The sequence below is a fragment of the Gastrolobium bilobum genome, unplaced genomic scaffold (genome assembly GCF_033153095.1).
Source record: "Gastrolobium bilobum isolate Gb01-03AN ecotype WA unplaced genomic scaffold, APGP_CSIRO_Gbil_v1 utg17477, whole genome shotgun sequence".
In the NCBI taxonomy this organism is placed as follows: Eukaryota; Viridiplantae; Streptophyta; class Magnoliopsida; order Fabales; family Fabaceae; genus Gastrolobium; species Gastrolobium bilobum.
Genome location: NW_026899088.1, coordinates 30,949 through 46,451, shown reverse-complemented (window position 1 = coordinate 46,451; position 15,503 = coordinate 30,949). Strand labels below are relative to the sequence as shown.

At 35.7% G+C, this 15,503-nt stretch overlaps 1 protein-coding gene across 2 annotated transcripts; it reads left to right on the top strand.

Moving 5' to 3' along the window:
* The first annotated feature begins 1,507 nt into the window (after nt 1-1,507).
* LOC133287108 (choline-phosphate cytidylyltransferase 2-like) lies at nt 1,508-6,799 on the top strand. 2 transcript variants are annotated; one of them, XM_061484666.1, is made up of 10 exons: nt 1,508-1,748; nt 1,840-1,953; nt 2,121-2,216; nt 2,620-2,662; nt 2,776-2,931; nt 3,087-3,155; nt 3,579-3,689; nt 3,816-4,610; nt 5,378-5,651; nt 6,006-6,799. In XM_061484666.1, the coding sequence occupies exons 1-8, from the start codon at nt 1,615-1,617 to the stop codon at nt 4,014-4,016; spliced, it is 924 nt and encodes a 307-aa protein (XP_061340650.1). In that variant the 5' UTR covers nt 1,508-1,614; the 3' UTR covers nt 4,017-4,610; nt 5,378-5,651; nt 6,006-6,799. The 2 variants fall into 2 exon arrangements, with proteins under 2 accessions (XP_061340650.1, XP_061340649.1); XM_061484665.1 differs by having other exon boundaries at nt 5,378-6,799.
* Nucleotides 6,800-15,503: the final 8,704 nt, after the last annotated feature.

Sequence of the window (15,503 nt, the reverse complement as noted above, 5' to 3'; positions counted from 1 at the left end):
ACCTCCTAGAGCCCCACGCTTACTTTCTTTCAAAAATCAATCACACATATTTCAAAAACTCTCATTTATTACTCTACTCTCTTTTCTCTTTTACCGATTATTTCATCTCTTCTTTCTCTTTTATCTCTTCATTGCTCTAGTTCTTTTAGCTTTATTCATTTCTCTTTCTCTAACCCATGCTCCAAGTACTGGAGATTATATCAGCTCTCTTTCTCTATTATCTTTTCATTTCTCAACTTCTTTTCTCTTTATTTGACCCATGCTCCAGTTATCGAATATCCAAAGCAAAGGAAGAGTGAGCTCTGATTCATGCCAATGAGTTCTTTTATACACAGGAACGAAACGAGACGAGACCCTTCAACATTCCAAGTACTCTCATACCTGATTCATTGCTCGCTCACAATCCCCTCTTTTTTTATCTCCACTTCTGTCAAAACGGTCTAATTCGGTGAACTGACAGGTCATCGATTTTAACGAAACCCAGCCGAGTTAAACGGGCCATACCGGTTGAAATGCATCTCCGATCCATTGAGGTACACGAACTGGTCACATGACCAATTTATCGGTTCCAGGGTTGAACCAGCCGGTCCGGTCCGAGTTTACAACACTGACTGATCTGACTAGTGATCCACCGATCTGACCAATGATCCATTGACCGTGACCAGATTAATGCTTGGGTTGGATTTAATAATACTGATATGAATAATCTGTTATATATATATATATATATATATATATATATATATATATATATAGGAGAAGGATCTGTTTACAAACATTTTTGAATTTTTTTTACAAATTACACTATGTTCTCCCGGGAGAACATAGTGTAATTAGTGTTCTCCCTGAGAGAAGATAGTGTAGTTTGTAAACAAAAAAGTTTGTAAATATAACCTGTCACGCATATATATATATAAAGAAAATATTTTTTCATATTATAGAAAAATTGTTTTTTTTATTAGTAATCTTACAATTTTCGTGCATTCTTTTTTTTTTTTTTGGTTTTTTAATAGTTATAAGCCCCACATGAGAAAATTTTCTCACTGACAAAATTAAAATAGAGTAAATTATGGTCCCTTACAAAAAATATGGTCCTCACTTTAGCCCCTTACAAAAATAAATTAGTCAGTTAGTCCTTAATAAATTCAAAGTGTACCCATTTAGTTGAAATTATGGTCCCTCACAAATTTAAAAAAGACCCATATTAGTCCCTCAAAAGGACTAAAATGGGTCCATCTTGAATTTATGAGAGACTAACTGACTAATTTATTTTTATAAAGAATTAAAGTGGAAACGTGTTTTGTTTTTTTTGTTAGGGATAAAAATAGTCTTTACTCGTTAAAATATAAGTAGACCGACTGAATGGGCTTCCAGCGGTTATGAAATTAATTTTAAGTTTTCTAGGCATAATCCGAAATACAGCTAATATTTCACGAACCAAGTCGGCAACATAGTGAATAAGTAACAATTTTTTCATTTAATCATAATAAAAGAAAGAAAGCCGGAAAATAGAAGAACGCGGAATTAACGCACAGTCGCATGTAAGCGTGGGCGGTTGAGGAAATTAGAAAAGGGAACGCACAGTTGACACAAATTTAGAAATGAGATTGAAAAATGGCATCGGCTGCTACTGCTGCTGCTGCACCTTCTCCTCCGCCACACGATCGTCCCGTTCGTGTCTACGCCGATGGCATCTACGATCTCTTCCACTTCGGCCATGCTCGCTCCCTCGAACAGGCCAAGAAATCGTATTCTTCATTTTCTCTTTTCAAAAACTATTTAATTTCTATTCTTATTTTTTATTTTTACTTAATAGCATAACATTATTTGGAATTGTAGATTTCCAAACACGTACCTTCTGGTTGGATGCTGCAGCGACGCAGTGACTCACAAGTACAAGGGCAAAACTGTCATGACAGAGGATGAACGTTATGAATCCCTCCGCCATTGCAAGTATATATATATATATTCTCATATTTCCCTTTATTTATTACCTTTTCTTTTTTTTCTTTTTTTTTTGTAAATTTATTACCTTTTCTTATACTATGTGAGTTGCATAATTATGTTATATAAATATAAATGCATATGTGTGTGTATGATAATTTTTTAACCATGAACAGATGGGTGGATGAAGTAATTCCTGATGCACCTTGGGTTATCAATCAAGAGTTTCTTGACAAGCACAACATTGACTATGTCGCTCACGATTCACTTCCGTAAGATTAATTAATTTTCTCCCTATGATTAATCTCTTAGATATCATAATTTTTGTCATGAGTTTTGAAATATTTATCGAGTGTTGTTATATATTTAAAGAAATTCTAGAACATTTATTGTGAAACCACGGCCAGTATGTGCTTCTAAACTCACCCTAGCTAGATAGCATAATTATATTTTTTTAAATAGATACCAACCAGTATCGGAAGCCCTAGCAGGCCTAACCTCTAATTCCGATTTTTCTCAGTAATTGTGACATTTATACATTTATGTTTAATTGGTTCTTTGGTTCTGTTGAGTCTGTAATCATGATTTTATTTTTATATAAAATAGCTATATTGACATTTAGCTTGTTGTTTAAGCATGTGAATGCATGATATAATATTTTGGGTTTGTTGACAGATATGCTGATGCCAGTGGTGCTGCAAATGATGTTTATGAATTTGTATGTATGAGAAATCTTTCTTTCTCCATTGTTATTGTTTTTTAGTTATTTAATTTTTAAATTTAGTAGTGTCTTTTTTCTGCTACGTATGTAATGTATGCTTTTATATGCAGGTGAAGGCCGTTGGGAAATTTAAGGAAACACAACGGACTGAAGGGATATCAACATCAGACGTGATAATGAGGATTGTGAAAGATTATAATCAATATGTGCTGAGGAATTTGGATCGTGGGTACTCACGAAAAGAGCTCGGTGTGAGCTATGTGAAGGTATAATTTGGTCTATTTCTCATTGATGTCATATGCTTTTTAGATAAGATATGTTATTAAGTGAATTATTCATTCTTATATTGACTTAATCTTGTCTGGCATTTGATTAAAGAGCTTATATCTCTTGTTATTGTGTTTTTCTTTATTATAAACAGGAAAAGCGACTGAGGGTTAATAGGAGGCTGAAAACTTTGCAAGATAAAGTAAAAGAACAACAAGAAAAGGTTGGTGTAAAAGTCTTTACCCTATAATGACAAGGGTGCATGCATTTGGGGATGGGACAGGAGAAGAGGTAATAGAGTAAGAGTAAACTATAGAGGTGGAATATAAAAAGGTTCATACAACGGTGGTTCTGGAATAGTCTGAGAGATTAGAATGCATGGGTACTCCTATTATGGCAATCATAATTCTCACTTTGCATAGCAGTATATATCAGGGCATGGTTTAAGGAAAGGGCAGTAAATCATTTAGATTCTTCCTTAAGAAAGTTGAGTGTCAAAGTTCAAGGATGTCATGTCACATATTTAAGCTACAGTCATGTCTAGGGACATTCATTCTCATTTATGCTTTATGGTAGCACACATTTTAAAATTACCTGCAGTGGATTGGAATTTTGATGGATATGCACATCTTTGTTGTTCTCCTAGATCCAAGTTGTTGCAAAGTATGCCGGTATGCATCCGAATGAGTGGGTGGAAAATGCTGATCGTTTGGTTGCTGGGTTTCTAGAAATGTTCGAAGAAGGTTGCCATAAGATGGTGAGCTAATTATGTAGAATCAATATGTGACTGTTATTGTGCATGCAAATTACCAGTTAGCATCTCGCATCTTCTGTTTCTGTTTTTCTTTTTCTTTTTTTTCTTGTGACTGTCTGGGTATACCAGGGGACTGCGATTAGGGATCGGATTCAAGAGAGGTTAAGAGGTCAGCAGTCAAGTGATGCGTCATTACTTCAAAATGGAAGGGATGATAAGGACAATGAGGATGAAGAGTATTATTATGATGAGGATGACGATAGTGATGAGGAATATTTTGATGATGAGCTAAGCCCCCAGAATAAGGGGAAAGATGAGAACAAAAAGTAGGCATACTTCTATAGAGTTGTTGGGTTCTTGTCAGAATGTGCAAAAAGCAACTTTTGATGATACTTCTGCAAAATTTTATGCTTAGCCTTGTATGAGGGCTTCAGAGTTGCAAAAGGGACCTTCTATTTTGCTAGTGTGGCAAAATTTTCAGCATTTGAGGTGCTGGTATACATGAAAATGTCGTTTGTGTATATTCTTGATTACAGAACCTTCCCTGAACTTTTGTTTCTAATTATAGTCATGTAATTGACTCAAGTTAGATGGTGAAAATTCCATCAATTCCTTTTCATTTATTGGTTATTTTAAGGCTCAAAATTTTCATTCTCTTTTCACTTATGCTTCCATAGAAATTTGCTTTCATTTCATCCTTACTGATTTGAGAGATAGGACCCTGAAGGGTGATATGTTAATATTTCCCACATTCTGAGGTTAAATCTTACCCCAGACAGGGGTAGGGTAACAAGAGGAAAAAAATTCATTGGAACTCTTGAAGCATGGCTTCTTGCTAGCTCTCAGCCACTCACCTAACAACAGAGGAATGCAATGGTAATGGAGACAAGGATGACACCAGGGATGATGATGAGAAACTATTAGGTACTTCCTCTTTCTCTCTTGGACTTCCCCTATCTTCCTTTTCTCTATGCAGTCTTGTGGGAATCCTGTATTTTATGTTCAAATACTGTGTGCTTAGAATCTATTTTGAACCTGATTGCTGAGTGTATTTTCCTATGCATGAGAAAGATTTTATTTCTGCACGTTGTGGTGATATTTGTGATTCTTTTCCTGTATTTCAGGATTTTGATGAATTCTGATGTACTTCTGTCGGTCATTTTAGGTTTTATTTGTGCATGATATGAGTATGTGGGCTCTACTATCTTTCAAAATCTAACCTATGTTTGAGATATACCCTTTCTTCTAATGAATTTGAATTCCTATTTTGGTTCTTTTCTTGGGTTGAGAGACGAGTTAAGCATGACCTAGATAATTTGTGCATCGTGGAATTTTGAGTGTTGCCTTCAAAAATAGGTGTTTGGTGAAATGCCCACAACCTTTTGTTAACTTTTGTGTTTGAAATGGTTGCCAGAGTTATCTCTTGCGGCTAGTTTTATCCTATTGAAGGCTCTATACGATTTAATCATTAACTGGTTTACTGTTTGCTTTCCATGGTTATATAGATACTAACTAGCATTAGAGCTTATACTTACCAAGAAATTTGCTATTGCATGGTGTTAAATGCCATTTATTAGAAATAATCTCAATGATGTAATCAGGAATAAGTATTATTGCATACCGCATATTTATTTTTTGTCCATTGTCCATTCCTTGGTTGGCCTATATTTTTTTTTTGCATGTTTCTGCAGGTTGCATGTGGTACCTGTTACATTGCAGATCTTCTCATCTCAGAAAGAGAAGCTATCTCCAACACATTATCTTAGAAGTGTATCAAATAAAACAGACTCTTAGCTTCATGAGAAGCTGTGGTGTGTGTCCCCTTGGGAGCTTTGAGGTTGCTTCTTTGCTGAATAAATATATTTGTTCATGCTCGGAAATGCTCAATTAACATAACTTCAAAACAGTGTACGTGGCTGATGCACTCAGAATTTGCTTACATGGAAGGCTTAAATTTTGAACGTGGTTTGATTCCTTAATCTTTTAATTATTAGATTGATTTGATTTTACTATTTCCTTATTTTAGGTGTGTTTGATGCTGATTTACTTGTAATCAACTATATTTAAACTTTTTTTTGTAAAGAATATTTGAATTATGTTTTAGGGTTATTTGACACCTTATAAAAGGGTGTTTAGGACTCCATTTGTAGGTTGTTGAATTTTGAATATTATTGTTATTGAGAACTGAGGGTTTCTCCTTATCAATCCCTAGTTTGTTTGTTTAGCATTTTTTCTATGTATTTCGACATTAGTTGGTATCAGGGCTTAGATTGGTTTTTGCTAATGGTTGAACAAAATCGTGGTGGGCGTGGATGGCAGGTTCACAGTGGCAGGGGATATGGAATTGCCATGGAGATAAAAGAAAACAACCCTGTCTGAGAGATCTATGAGACATTGAAAACAAAGAGCTACGACGACAAGTCGAGGAACTAGAATGACAATTTGAAAGATTGCAATTGTTCGTTCAAACGAAAGATCAGATGGAATCTGGAGATGCATCTGATGATGATGACAAGGTGGGAGACAACAATCCCTTTGGCTCTTTGAGCCAAGAGCGGAATCGAGAGATTCGACGTGGAGCTAAGTCATCTAATTCCGAACATCGGGATACAAATTGAGATTCTAAATCAGTCATTTTGGTACTTTTCCACTGATTGTCCAAATCAAAGGGTTGTGACACTTATTGATAATGAAGACCATGACGACTGTCCAGTTTATGACTTTAATGGAGAACAAGATTGTGATGGCAATCAAATTTTTGATGGAGGACAAGATTGTGATGGCAATCCAATTTATGATAACTCTAATGGAGAACAACATTGTGACAATGATCCAGTCTATGATAACTCTGATGATGAACAGAATAATGAAAATCCAGAGTAATATGTTGAATATGATGATGATTATGAAGATGGTGAGGCTCTGTCCCTACTTAAGGCCTTTGCCGATGTGGTACCAAAAGAGATATCCCTTGAGTTATTGACATTTAACATTGTATTGATTTCATACTAGGAACAATTGTCATTCCCAAACAGGAAACATATAGAATGAGTCCAAAGGAATATGAAGAGTTATAGAGACAAAAATAGGAGCAGAGAAAGCTTGAGTCCTTTCATATTGCAACTTTAGCCTTGCTAGTTCCTAAGCAACATAGGTCGTGTAGAATCTGCAAAGATGGCAACGCTTTCAATAAAATCACCATCAAGTACAGATTTTCTATCGCACGATTTGATTATTTAATTGATCAATTACATGGAGCGATTATTTTTTCGAAGTTAGTTCCAGAAGTACTATCACTTGGGTTGCCACATGAAGAAGTTAATATCAATGAAGACAAAGTAGATTCGAGGGCTAATCTTTTCCAAGAAAAGTAGCATTAAGCACTCATAATTTGCTTACATAGGAAGGCTTAGGTTTGGAATATGATTTGATTTCTTTTCTTAATCTTATAATTATTCGGTTAATTCAATTTTAATTATTTCTTTAGATCAGGTGTGTTTAATGCTAATTTATTTGTAATCAACTATATTTAAACTTTTCTTTGTTTAGGCATACTTGAATTACGTTTTAGGGTTTTTTAACACCTTATAAGAGGGCGTTTAGGACTTCAATAGTAGGTTTTTGAATTTTGAATATTGATTATTGATTATCGTTATTGAGAATCGGGGTTTTCTCCTTATCAGTCTCAAATTCGTTTGTTCAGCCTTTTTTTTATGCACTTTTAGCTTAACAGTTCAGTTTATGATCTCATATATGATGACTTCGATGGAGAACGAGATTGTAACAATGTTCCAATCTAAGATGATTTCGACGGAGAGAATGATTGTGACAGTGATCCAATCTATGAACATAAGACTTGTGATATTCAAATTCAATCATTAATTGTTAGCATATGAAAAGGAGAATCCCATTATCCAGTCCAATCAGAGCTAATGTACATTGCAAAAGAACCCATCCTAGAAGAGACCGTAAACACAATTCAAATTTTTACAATTGTCATGGTTAAGCAGAATTATGATAGTTTCAAAACTCCTTCTAAAGGTTCTACCCTTGCTTTAATGTAGTACAAAAAATGGTGCTATATTGGCATTTTGAGATGGTCGATATCAATAAAGTCAAAGCATATTTAAGGGCGAATCTTTTTCTAATAGGGAGAATGATACATTTAGAGTTGGCTCATTACAAATGGTTGAAATAATCTTTTCCTCACATATCCAAAGAAGCAGCAATTTGAAGTCTAACAAATTACAACAAAATTCAAGTCCAAATGAAGAAGTATATTTGATTATAATCTGTTCGACCAAAAAAGGGAAAACAACCAATTTGACATGATTTGAGATCTAAGATTTAGTAAATGTTCTAAATGACTTTATTGTAATGAATTATTTTTATTTTTAGAAATTTTCTTTATTTTAAGGGTTTTGAATTTTGAATTGATTTAAAATTAGTTTATAATAGGGTGCTTAAGACCCTTATTGTAGGAGTTAAATATTTTTTTATTTTGATAATTATAATTGAGAATAAAGGTTTCTCTTTTATCAAATCATAGTTTTTTTGTTTAATCACTTTTCTATGAGCTTTCTGTATCATTTGGTATAAGAGCACTAGATTGTCTTCAACTAATGGCTGAATAGAATCTTAGAGGTCGTGGATGACAGAGTCATGATGGTAGGGGATATGGATTCTCTCCTCAAGAAGATAACTGCGTCTGATAGATTGGAGCTTCAACAAGCCTAATAATATGTCAATTTGGACCATCTCTAGCGAAATGCCGAATCCCTTGGCACTTGTAGCACATCTTGGTTATAGCTCCTCCATTGGTAGATTTGCTTCTACTACGCCCTTCTTTGAAAGAAGGTTTGAAAATCGCTTCCTTTGCAACCACTAGTGTCGAATTATCAATCTTCGCTGCTTGGAAAATCGACTGTGTTATTTGAGACCACTACCATTTCTTTTACATCACCCTTCACCTTCCATCTTTAAAGCCAATATGCACACATAATCATAGCTCCAATATTGATACAACTGAATAACATAAAAAAAACTCAATTCACAACCCTCACAAATATCGAGCAGTCGTTTGTTCATCTTCCTTAGCCACATCGCAACACATGCTTAGGTGGTCAAACTTATTGGTATACTACTCAACCGTTAAATTATGTTGTTTTAGGTCACGATATTTGAAAAATGCTTCCTCCCTATAATGAGGCATACTTCTTACATAACATCATCTTCTTATCCTATGTCACAATCTTGGAGTTTTCCTCTGTAGCACACTATATTTTCATGTGTTTCCATTAAATTAAGGCATACTTCCTTAATCTGAACGCCACTAATTTAACCAAAAGATTAGATTTTTGATGTCAAAGATCCTCTTGACGATATGCAACCAGTTGATAAACTTATCTAGGTGATTTTCCCCTCAAACGCAGGAATCTCGATCCTTATCACAATGTTTTGAAAAAAGGATTGAATTCTACGTCGAATTCCCTAATTTTGACCCTGACTTAGAACCGTAAAGAGATTGATGTTTCTCTTCTCGTCATCAGGCGTATCTCCAGATTCCATGGTGTCTTCAATTTGAATGGGCAACTGCAATATCATAAATTCTTGTTCTAGTTCCTAGATTCGTAGTCGTAGCTCTTTGTTTTCTATGTCGAATAGATCTCTCTGACATAGCTATTTATCTTTAGTTTCTAGGGCAATTCCATGTCCCTTACCACTGTGACCGTCTACACTCATCACAACTTTGTTCAGTAGTTAACGAAAGTCAACCTAAACTCTTGATACCAACTAATGCTGAAATGCATAGAAAAAAGGTTGAACAATGAATTTGGAATTGATAAGGAGAAATCTCTAGTTCTAAGTAACAATAATCAATATAATAAGATACTTCTTGAAATGGATATTACAACATGAAATCGGGGATGTGTCATCGTAGGGAACTTTCGGTATAAGAGCATTTAATAATCTAAAACTTGTAGTAAATATTAGGTATAGCTTTGGGTTAGAATTAAATAAGATTGGAGCAAATAGAGGTTCCTAACTTTTGATAAGAACATATTAGTTTATCCTTCCAATCTGTTATCGTCACAAGGGTTTGAATGGCTTTAATGACCAAATCTATTGTTTAGAAACCTCCTATAGTGCAAATGTATCATATGAGGCATACACTAGAATCCTAAACCCTAAATTATAAAAGAATCAGGTTGCATGAGTGGGAAGAGAATATCTTCAATATTACGGGAGTAGATATTCCTTTATCAGAAGTAATAAAAGAGTAAGACTCAAACAAAATTAATCATAAAGAGGTTTACCTGACCCAAAATTAGGAGGAAAACGTTTTGTTGGGATATTCAAGTGTAATGAGTCCCATATTGGTTGGTAATGGGCTAAGTGAAAAGTATATAAATGGAAGGGACCCATGAATTCAATGCCTTAAGGTTTTGAGTTGAGACATGGTGTCAAATCCACTTGCTACGGTTGTTGTAGCCTTAACTCATTGGTGGTGGCCCCCCGTCACGGGCTTCTCCCTGGACCCGCTTGACATTGGTATCAGAGCCGGGTTGGGCTCGAACTAGCCTGGTGATTGGCTAGGAGGCGGGTTGAGTACTTTGCGATTGAGGTACTCGGTTGAGGGGGAGCATACCAATAGTGGGTTTCACACTTGAGGGGGAGATTGTTGGGATATTCAAGTGTAATGAGTCCCACATTGGTTGGTAATGGGCTAAGTGAAGAGTATATAAGTGGAAGGGACCCATGAACCCAATGCCTTAAGGTTTTGGGTTGAGACATGGTGTCAGATCCACTTTCTACGGTTGTTGTAGCCTTAGCTCATTGGTGGTGGCCCCCCGCCACGGGCTTCTCCCTGGACCTGCTTGACATTGGTATCAGAGCCGGGTTGGGCTCGACCTAGCCTGGTGATTGGCTAGGAGGCGGGTTGAGTACTTTGCGATTGGGGTACTCGATTGAGGGGGAGTATACCAATAGTGGGTTTCACACTTGAGGGGGAGATTGGTTGGATATTCAAGTGTAATGAGTCTCACATTGGTTGGTAATGAGCTAAGTGAAGACTATATAAATGGAAGGGACCCATGAACCCAATGCCTTAAGGTTTTGGGTTGAGACATGGTGTCGGATCCACTTGCTACGGTTGTTGTAGCCTTAGCTCATTGGTGGTGGTCCCCCGCCACGAGCTTCTCCCTGGACCCGTCTGACATTGGTATCATAGCCGGGTTGGGCCTGGTGATTGGCTAGGAGGCGGGTCGAGTACTTTGCGCTTGGGGTACTCGGTTGAGGAGGAGCATACCAATGGTGAGTTTCACACTTGAGGGGGAGATTGTTGGGATATTCAAGTGTGATGAGTCTCATATTGGTTGGTAATGGCCTAAGTGAAGAGTATATAAGTGGAAGGGACCCATGAACCCAATGCCTTAAGGTTTTGGGTTGAGACATGGTGTCGGATCCACTTGCTACGGTTGTTGTAGCCTTAGCTCATTGGTGGTGGTCCCCTGCCACGGGCTTCCTCTTGGACCCGCCTGACACGTTTATTAGGGGAGAGTGGATTTAAGAGAGGAGAAGGGGGTGTTCGTAATTATATAGAGAAGTTTTGGAGCCTCTCGAAAGCTCTAGGTTATTTGTATTTCTCGTTATTTCCATTTTCTATCGCTTAGCTTCATCAATCACAAAATGATATCGCCTTGACATTAGTTTTAGGGATATATTTTGCTTATGTTGTAGGAAAAAAATTATCTCATGTTGTTGAAATAAAAGTATAAGTGAAACCACAGGTAAGAGGAGAGAGAAAAAGAATAGTGAGACTCAACTCTTTTTTGTGTGTGTAGGAGAGTTGTTTATCTCATGTAAAATGAGATAAACATAACCCCTTAGTTTTATAGCAATTATACATCATCTCTAAATCACTTGTGCAATTCATTTGTTTTTAACACCTGTCCATTGCGAATCGAACTTCTTAGCTCAAATCCTAACTATTGCCTCTATATCGAGAAGATAGGGTAGATAGCTTTTGATTTAGTGGCAACCTAGCTTCACCATAATTTGTACTTTGACCATTGCCAACTAACCACCTCCTTAACTTCTTGAAAAAATAATTGCCTTGTAAAACCCATTTCACGCCTAATGCTATTTCCTTTTCCTTATTTCATGACCATCCTACCAATTTTCTCATAACCTTCTCTTTGATTCATGAAATACCCATTCTATAAGCTAATTAATATACTTGCCTCGGTTGTCCCAAGCTTGGAAGTTTAGGATGGTAGTGATCTAAGATTTAATGAAAAAGGGCACAAACCTAAAAATAATACATGTTTTGGACCAATAACGTGGCTCATTGGTTAAGGGCTCATTTGTATTGCCTTTTCAAAAAAGTCCTTTTTATCACTTCCTTATTTTAAAAGTACTTTTTATAAAAGTTACAGCTATTTAGATTTTTTAAAAAATATTTGATTTTTGAAAAAAATATTTGACTTTTGACTTCTGCTTTTTTTAAAAGCTAAAATTTTTAGCTTTCGAAAAAAGTAGGTTTTTGACTTTTTTTATGACTTCTGTTTTTTTTAAAAGCAGGCATCCAAACAGACTTTCTTCGAGAAGTGCTTTTTTTTCTTAAAAAAAGTAGCTTTTGAAGAAAAAAAAGTTCATCCAAACGAGCTCTAAATGGGCAAGTGCCTCAAGCACTAATGAGCAAGTTAACATGCATACTATTATGTGGTATGGTAGCACATATGTCTACCGAATACCTGCTTTGAGCATAAATAGTTTTGCATTTAACAAGTACTTTTGCACAAGTTTTTGCAATTGTCTCCACCCTACCTTTTAAAGTAGAGCTTCATGGGTCCTAAGGAAGTTATAAGGCTTACATACTAGTAGAGGCCCAATACCCTTTGTTATACACATTCTTTCTCTTACAAGCTACTCATATTCTTGCTTGAGCGTCGGACTTTTTGCAGTGTTAGTCTTGAAGTCAAAAGTTAATAAGCACTAAACTCTCATTTGATTCATGTTGATGGAAAATTGATTGGCTCCATTATAGTTGGCTAGAGTAATGCACATAATTTATATATCAGGATCATTTTATACCAGTGTAAGTTATATTCTCGATTTTGATCGTTGATTCTATTTATATCTAACAGTTCTGATTTGTTAGATATATGAGCCGTCAGATACAAGCAAATCAATGATCAAGATTTGGTGTAAGACTTCTTATTCTTAGACCAGTGTAAGACTAACAAGTCTTACACCACATCTCAATCGTTGATAGACGGAAATCATCGGTTGGTATTTATAGTGTAATCAATGATTAATTAATTCGTATAATATCTTAAATTATAACTGTTAGATGTACGAAAATCAACAGTTGAGATGTGGTGTAAGACTTATTAGTCTTAAACCGGTGTAAAATGATCCTGATTTTTATATATATATATATATATATATATATATATATATATATATATATATTAAGATTGAATTTAACCTATTGTTTGGAAGGTAAGGATTGATTGAAGAACATATACAAAATGTTACAATATACAGAGAGACTAATGAGCTTAAAAAGACATAAATCCAGATAAAAAAAACTCAAAATTACAAATAATTACAATATTTACAACGCTCCCCCTCAAGATGATGTGTATATATTATATTCGCCAAGCTTGCTACAGATATAGTATACTCAAGGACCTCTAAGATAAGTGGAATTGACAAATATTGTCTCGATATCTCCAGATTGAATCTTTTCTCAGATAAAGTGGAAATCAAATTTGATATGCTTGGTCCTCTCATGAAATACCAGATTGGACGATATGTACAACGCTGTCTGATTGTCACAAGTCAATTTTATTGGTTGTTGTTCACAAAGACTTGGTTCTTTGATCAATTGCTTTAACCATATAAGCTCATTACTCGCTACTCAGCTTCTACACTTGATCTAGCTACCACAGTTTGCTTTTTACTTTTTCAAGAAATTAGATTTCCCCAAGGAGAACACAATAGTTTGAGGTAGAATGTCTATCTAAAGGAGAGCCTACCTGATCAACATATGATTAGACACAAAAATAATCATGCCCCTTATCCTTATATTTGATGTATTAGAGAATTCTAACAACTGCATTCTAGTGGAAATCACAAGGAATGTCAAGGAATTAGGTAGCCACAGTAATCGTGAAAAAAGTATCTAATCTTGTTATAGTAAGATAATTCTACTTCCCGACTTGTCTTCGATAACGGCCAGAATTTGTAAGCCGCTCCCCTTGTCTAGGTAAGAGTTTGACATTAAGATCCATGGGTGTATTGATAGGCTTGCACTCCAACATGCAAGTTTTCTCTAGTTTGTCCAAGGCATACTTCCTCTGAGAGATAAAGATATCGTGTCTAGATTTTGCCTCCTCAATGCCAAAGAAATATTGGAGTTTGCTAAGATTTTGGTCTTAAATTGACTAAACTAGTATTGTTTCAAATGTTTTTCCCAACTCAATTTCTGCCAGTGATAATAATGTCATCTACGTAGACTAAGATATAGATGCATTGATTAGGAGAATTATGCTGATAGAAAATTGTTTGATCAACTTCGCTACGAGCTAAGCCAAAAGCCTGAATAGTTGAACTGAATGACTAAACTAATCCCTGGCGACTACTTTAGGCCATATAAAAATTTGTGGATTTTGTACACAAAGCTAAACTCTCCTTGAGCAACTAATCCGAACGGTTGCTCCATGTAAACTTCTTCCTGCACCATGTAAGAAAGTATTTTTAATATCAAGCTGGAAAATAAGCCAATGACAAACGACGACAAAGGACAAGAAACAGGCAGTCTGAGGCCATCTTAGCTATAAGAGAGAAGGTATCTCCATGATCAAGTACAAAAATTTGAGCGTATCCTTTGGCCACTAAGCGGGTTTTTAGGCGATCAACAGTGTCATATGGGCTAGCGTTAATAGTGAACACCCAGTAACATCCAACAACAAATTTTCTTGGAAGAGCAAGAACAAGATCTCATGTGTTGTTTGATAGTAGAGCAATCATTTTGTCAATCATTGCTTGACGCCAATCAGGATGTGAAAGTTCTTCGCTTGTGGTCTTAGAAATAGAAGAAAGGCTTGAAACAAAAGTAAAATGTTGTGACAAAAGCTGATCATGACTCAAAAAGCATAAAGAGGATCATGAATGGAGCGAATACCTTTACGAAGGGCAATGGAAACACATTCTAATGCAAGAACTGGGGTAGAGGGAATGACTGATGAAGGCAATGAGTCACCAGGAACATTTGAGATGGGACGGGCACTAGTGGACGGTTGTAGAACTAGAGACCTATGTGGAAGGGGAGTCACATATTTAAAAACACCTATCGACGAAGGATCATAGAAAAGAGTGGGGAGGATAGTATCAACCTCAGAGACCCGCATGGTTGAAGAAAAGAATAGTTGTTGATAATAAAAAAAAGGTGACATCAGGAAATACAATATAACGTCGAAGGTCCATATAGTAGCAACGATATCCCTTCTGAAAAGGTGAATAACCATGAAAGATGCACTTGAAGGCTTTAGCTATGAGCTTGTCTTTTCCTAGAGTGAGATTGTGAACAAAACACGTATAACCAAAAATATGAAGAGGCATCAAATACACAGGAGTACCAGGGAAAAAAAATATGGTGAAGAACTTCATTGTCTAACACAAATCAAGGCATGAGATTTATAATATAACATGATGTAAGAACAATATCCCCCAAAAGTGAAGAGGGACATTCATATGCAATATAAAAGTTCTTGTTGTTTCAACTAGATGTCAATTTCTGCCTTCATT

Excerpts from the sequence above, each read along its gene's own strand:
- LOC133287108 (XM_061484666.1), top strand. The coding sequence starts at position 1,615 with ATGGCATCGGCTGCTACTGCTGCTGCTGCACCTTCTCCTCCGCCACAC. Across the intron at positions 1,749-1,839 it reads CTCGAACAGGCCAAGAAATC|ATTTCCAAACACGTACCTTC; the intron begins GTATTCTTCATT and ends TTGGAATTGTAG. Across the intron at positions 3,690-3,815 it reads AAGAAGGTTGCCATAAGATG|GGGACTGCGATTAGGGATCG; the intron begins GTGAGCTAATTA and ends TGGGTATACCAG.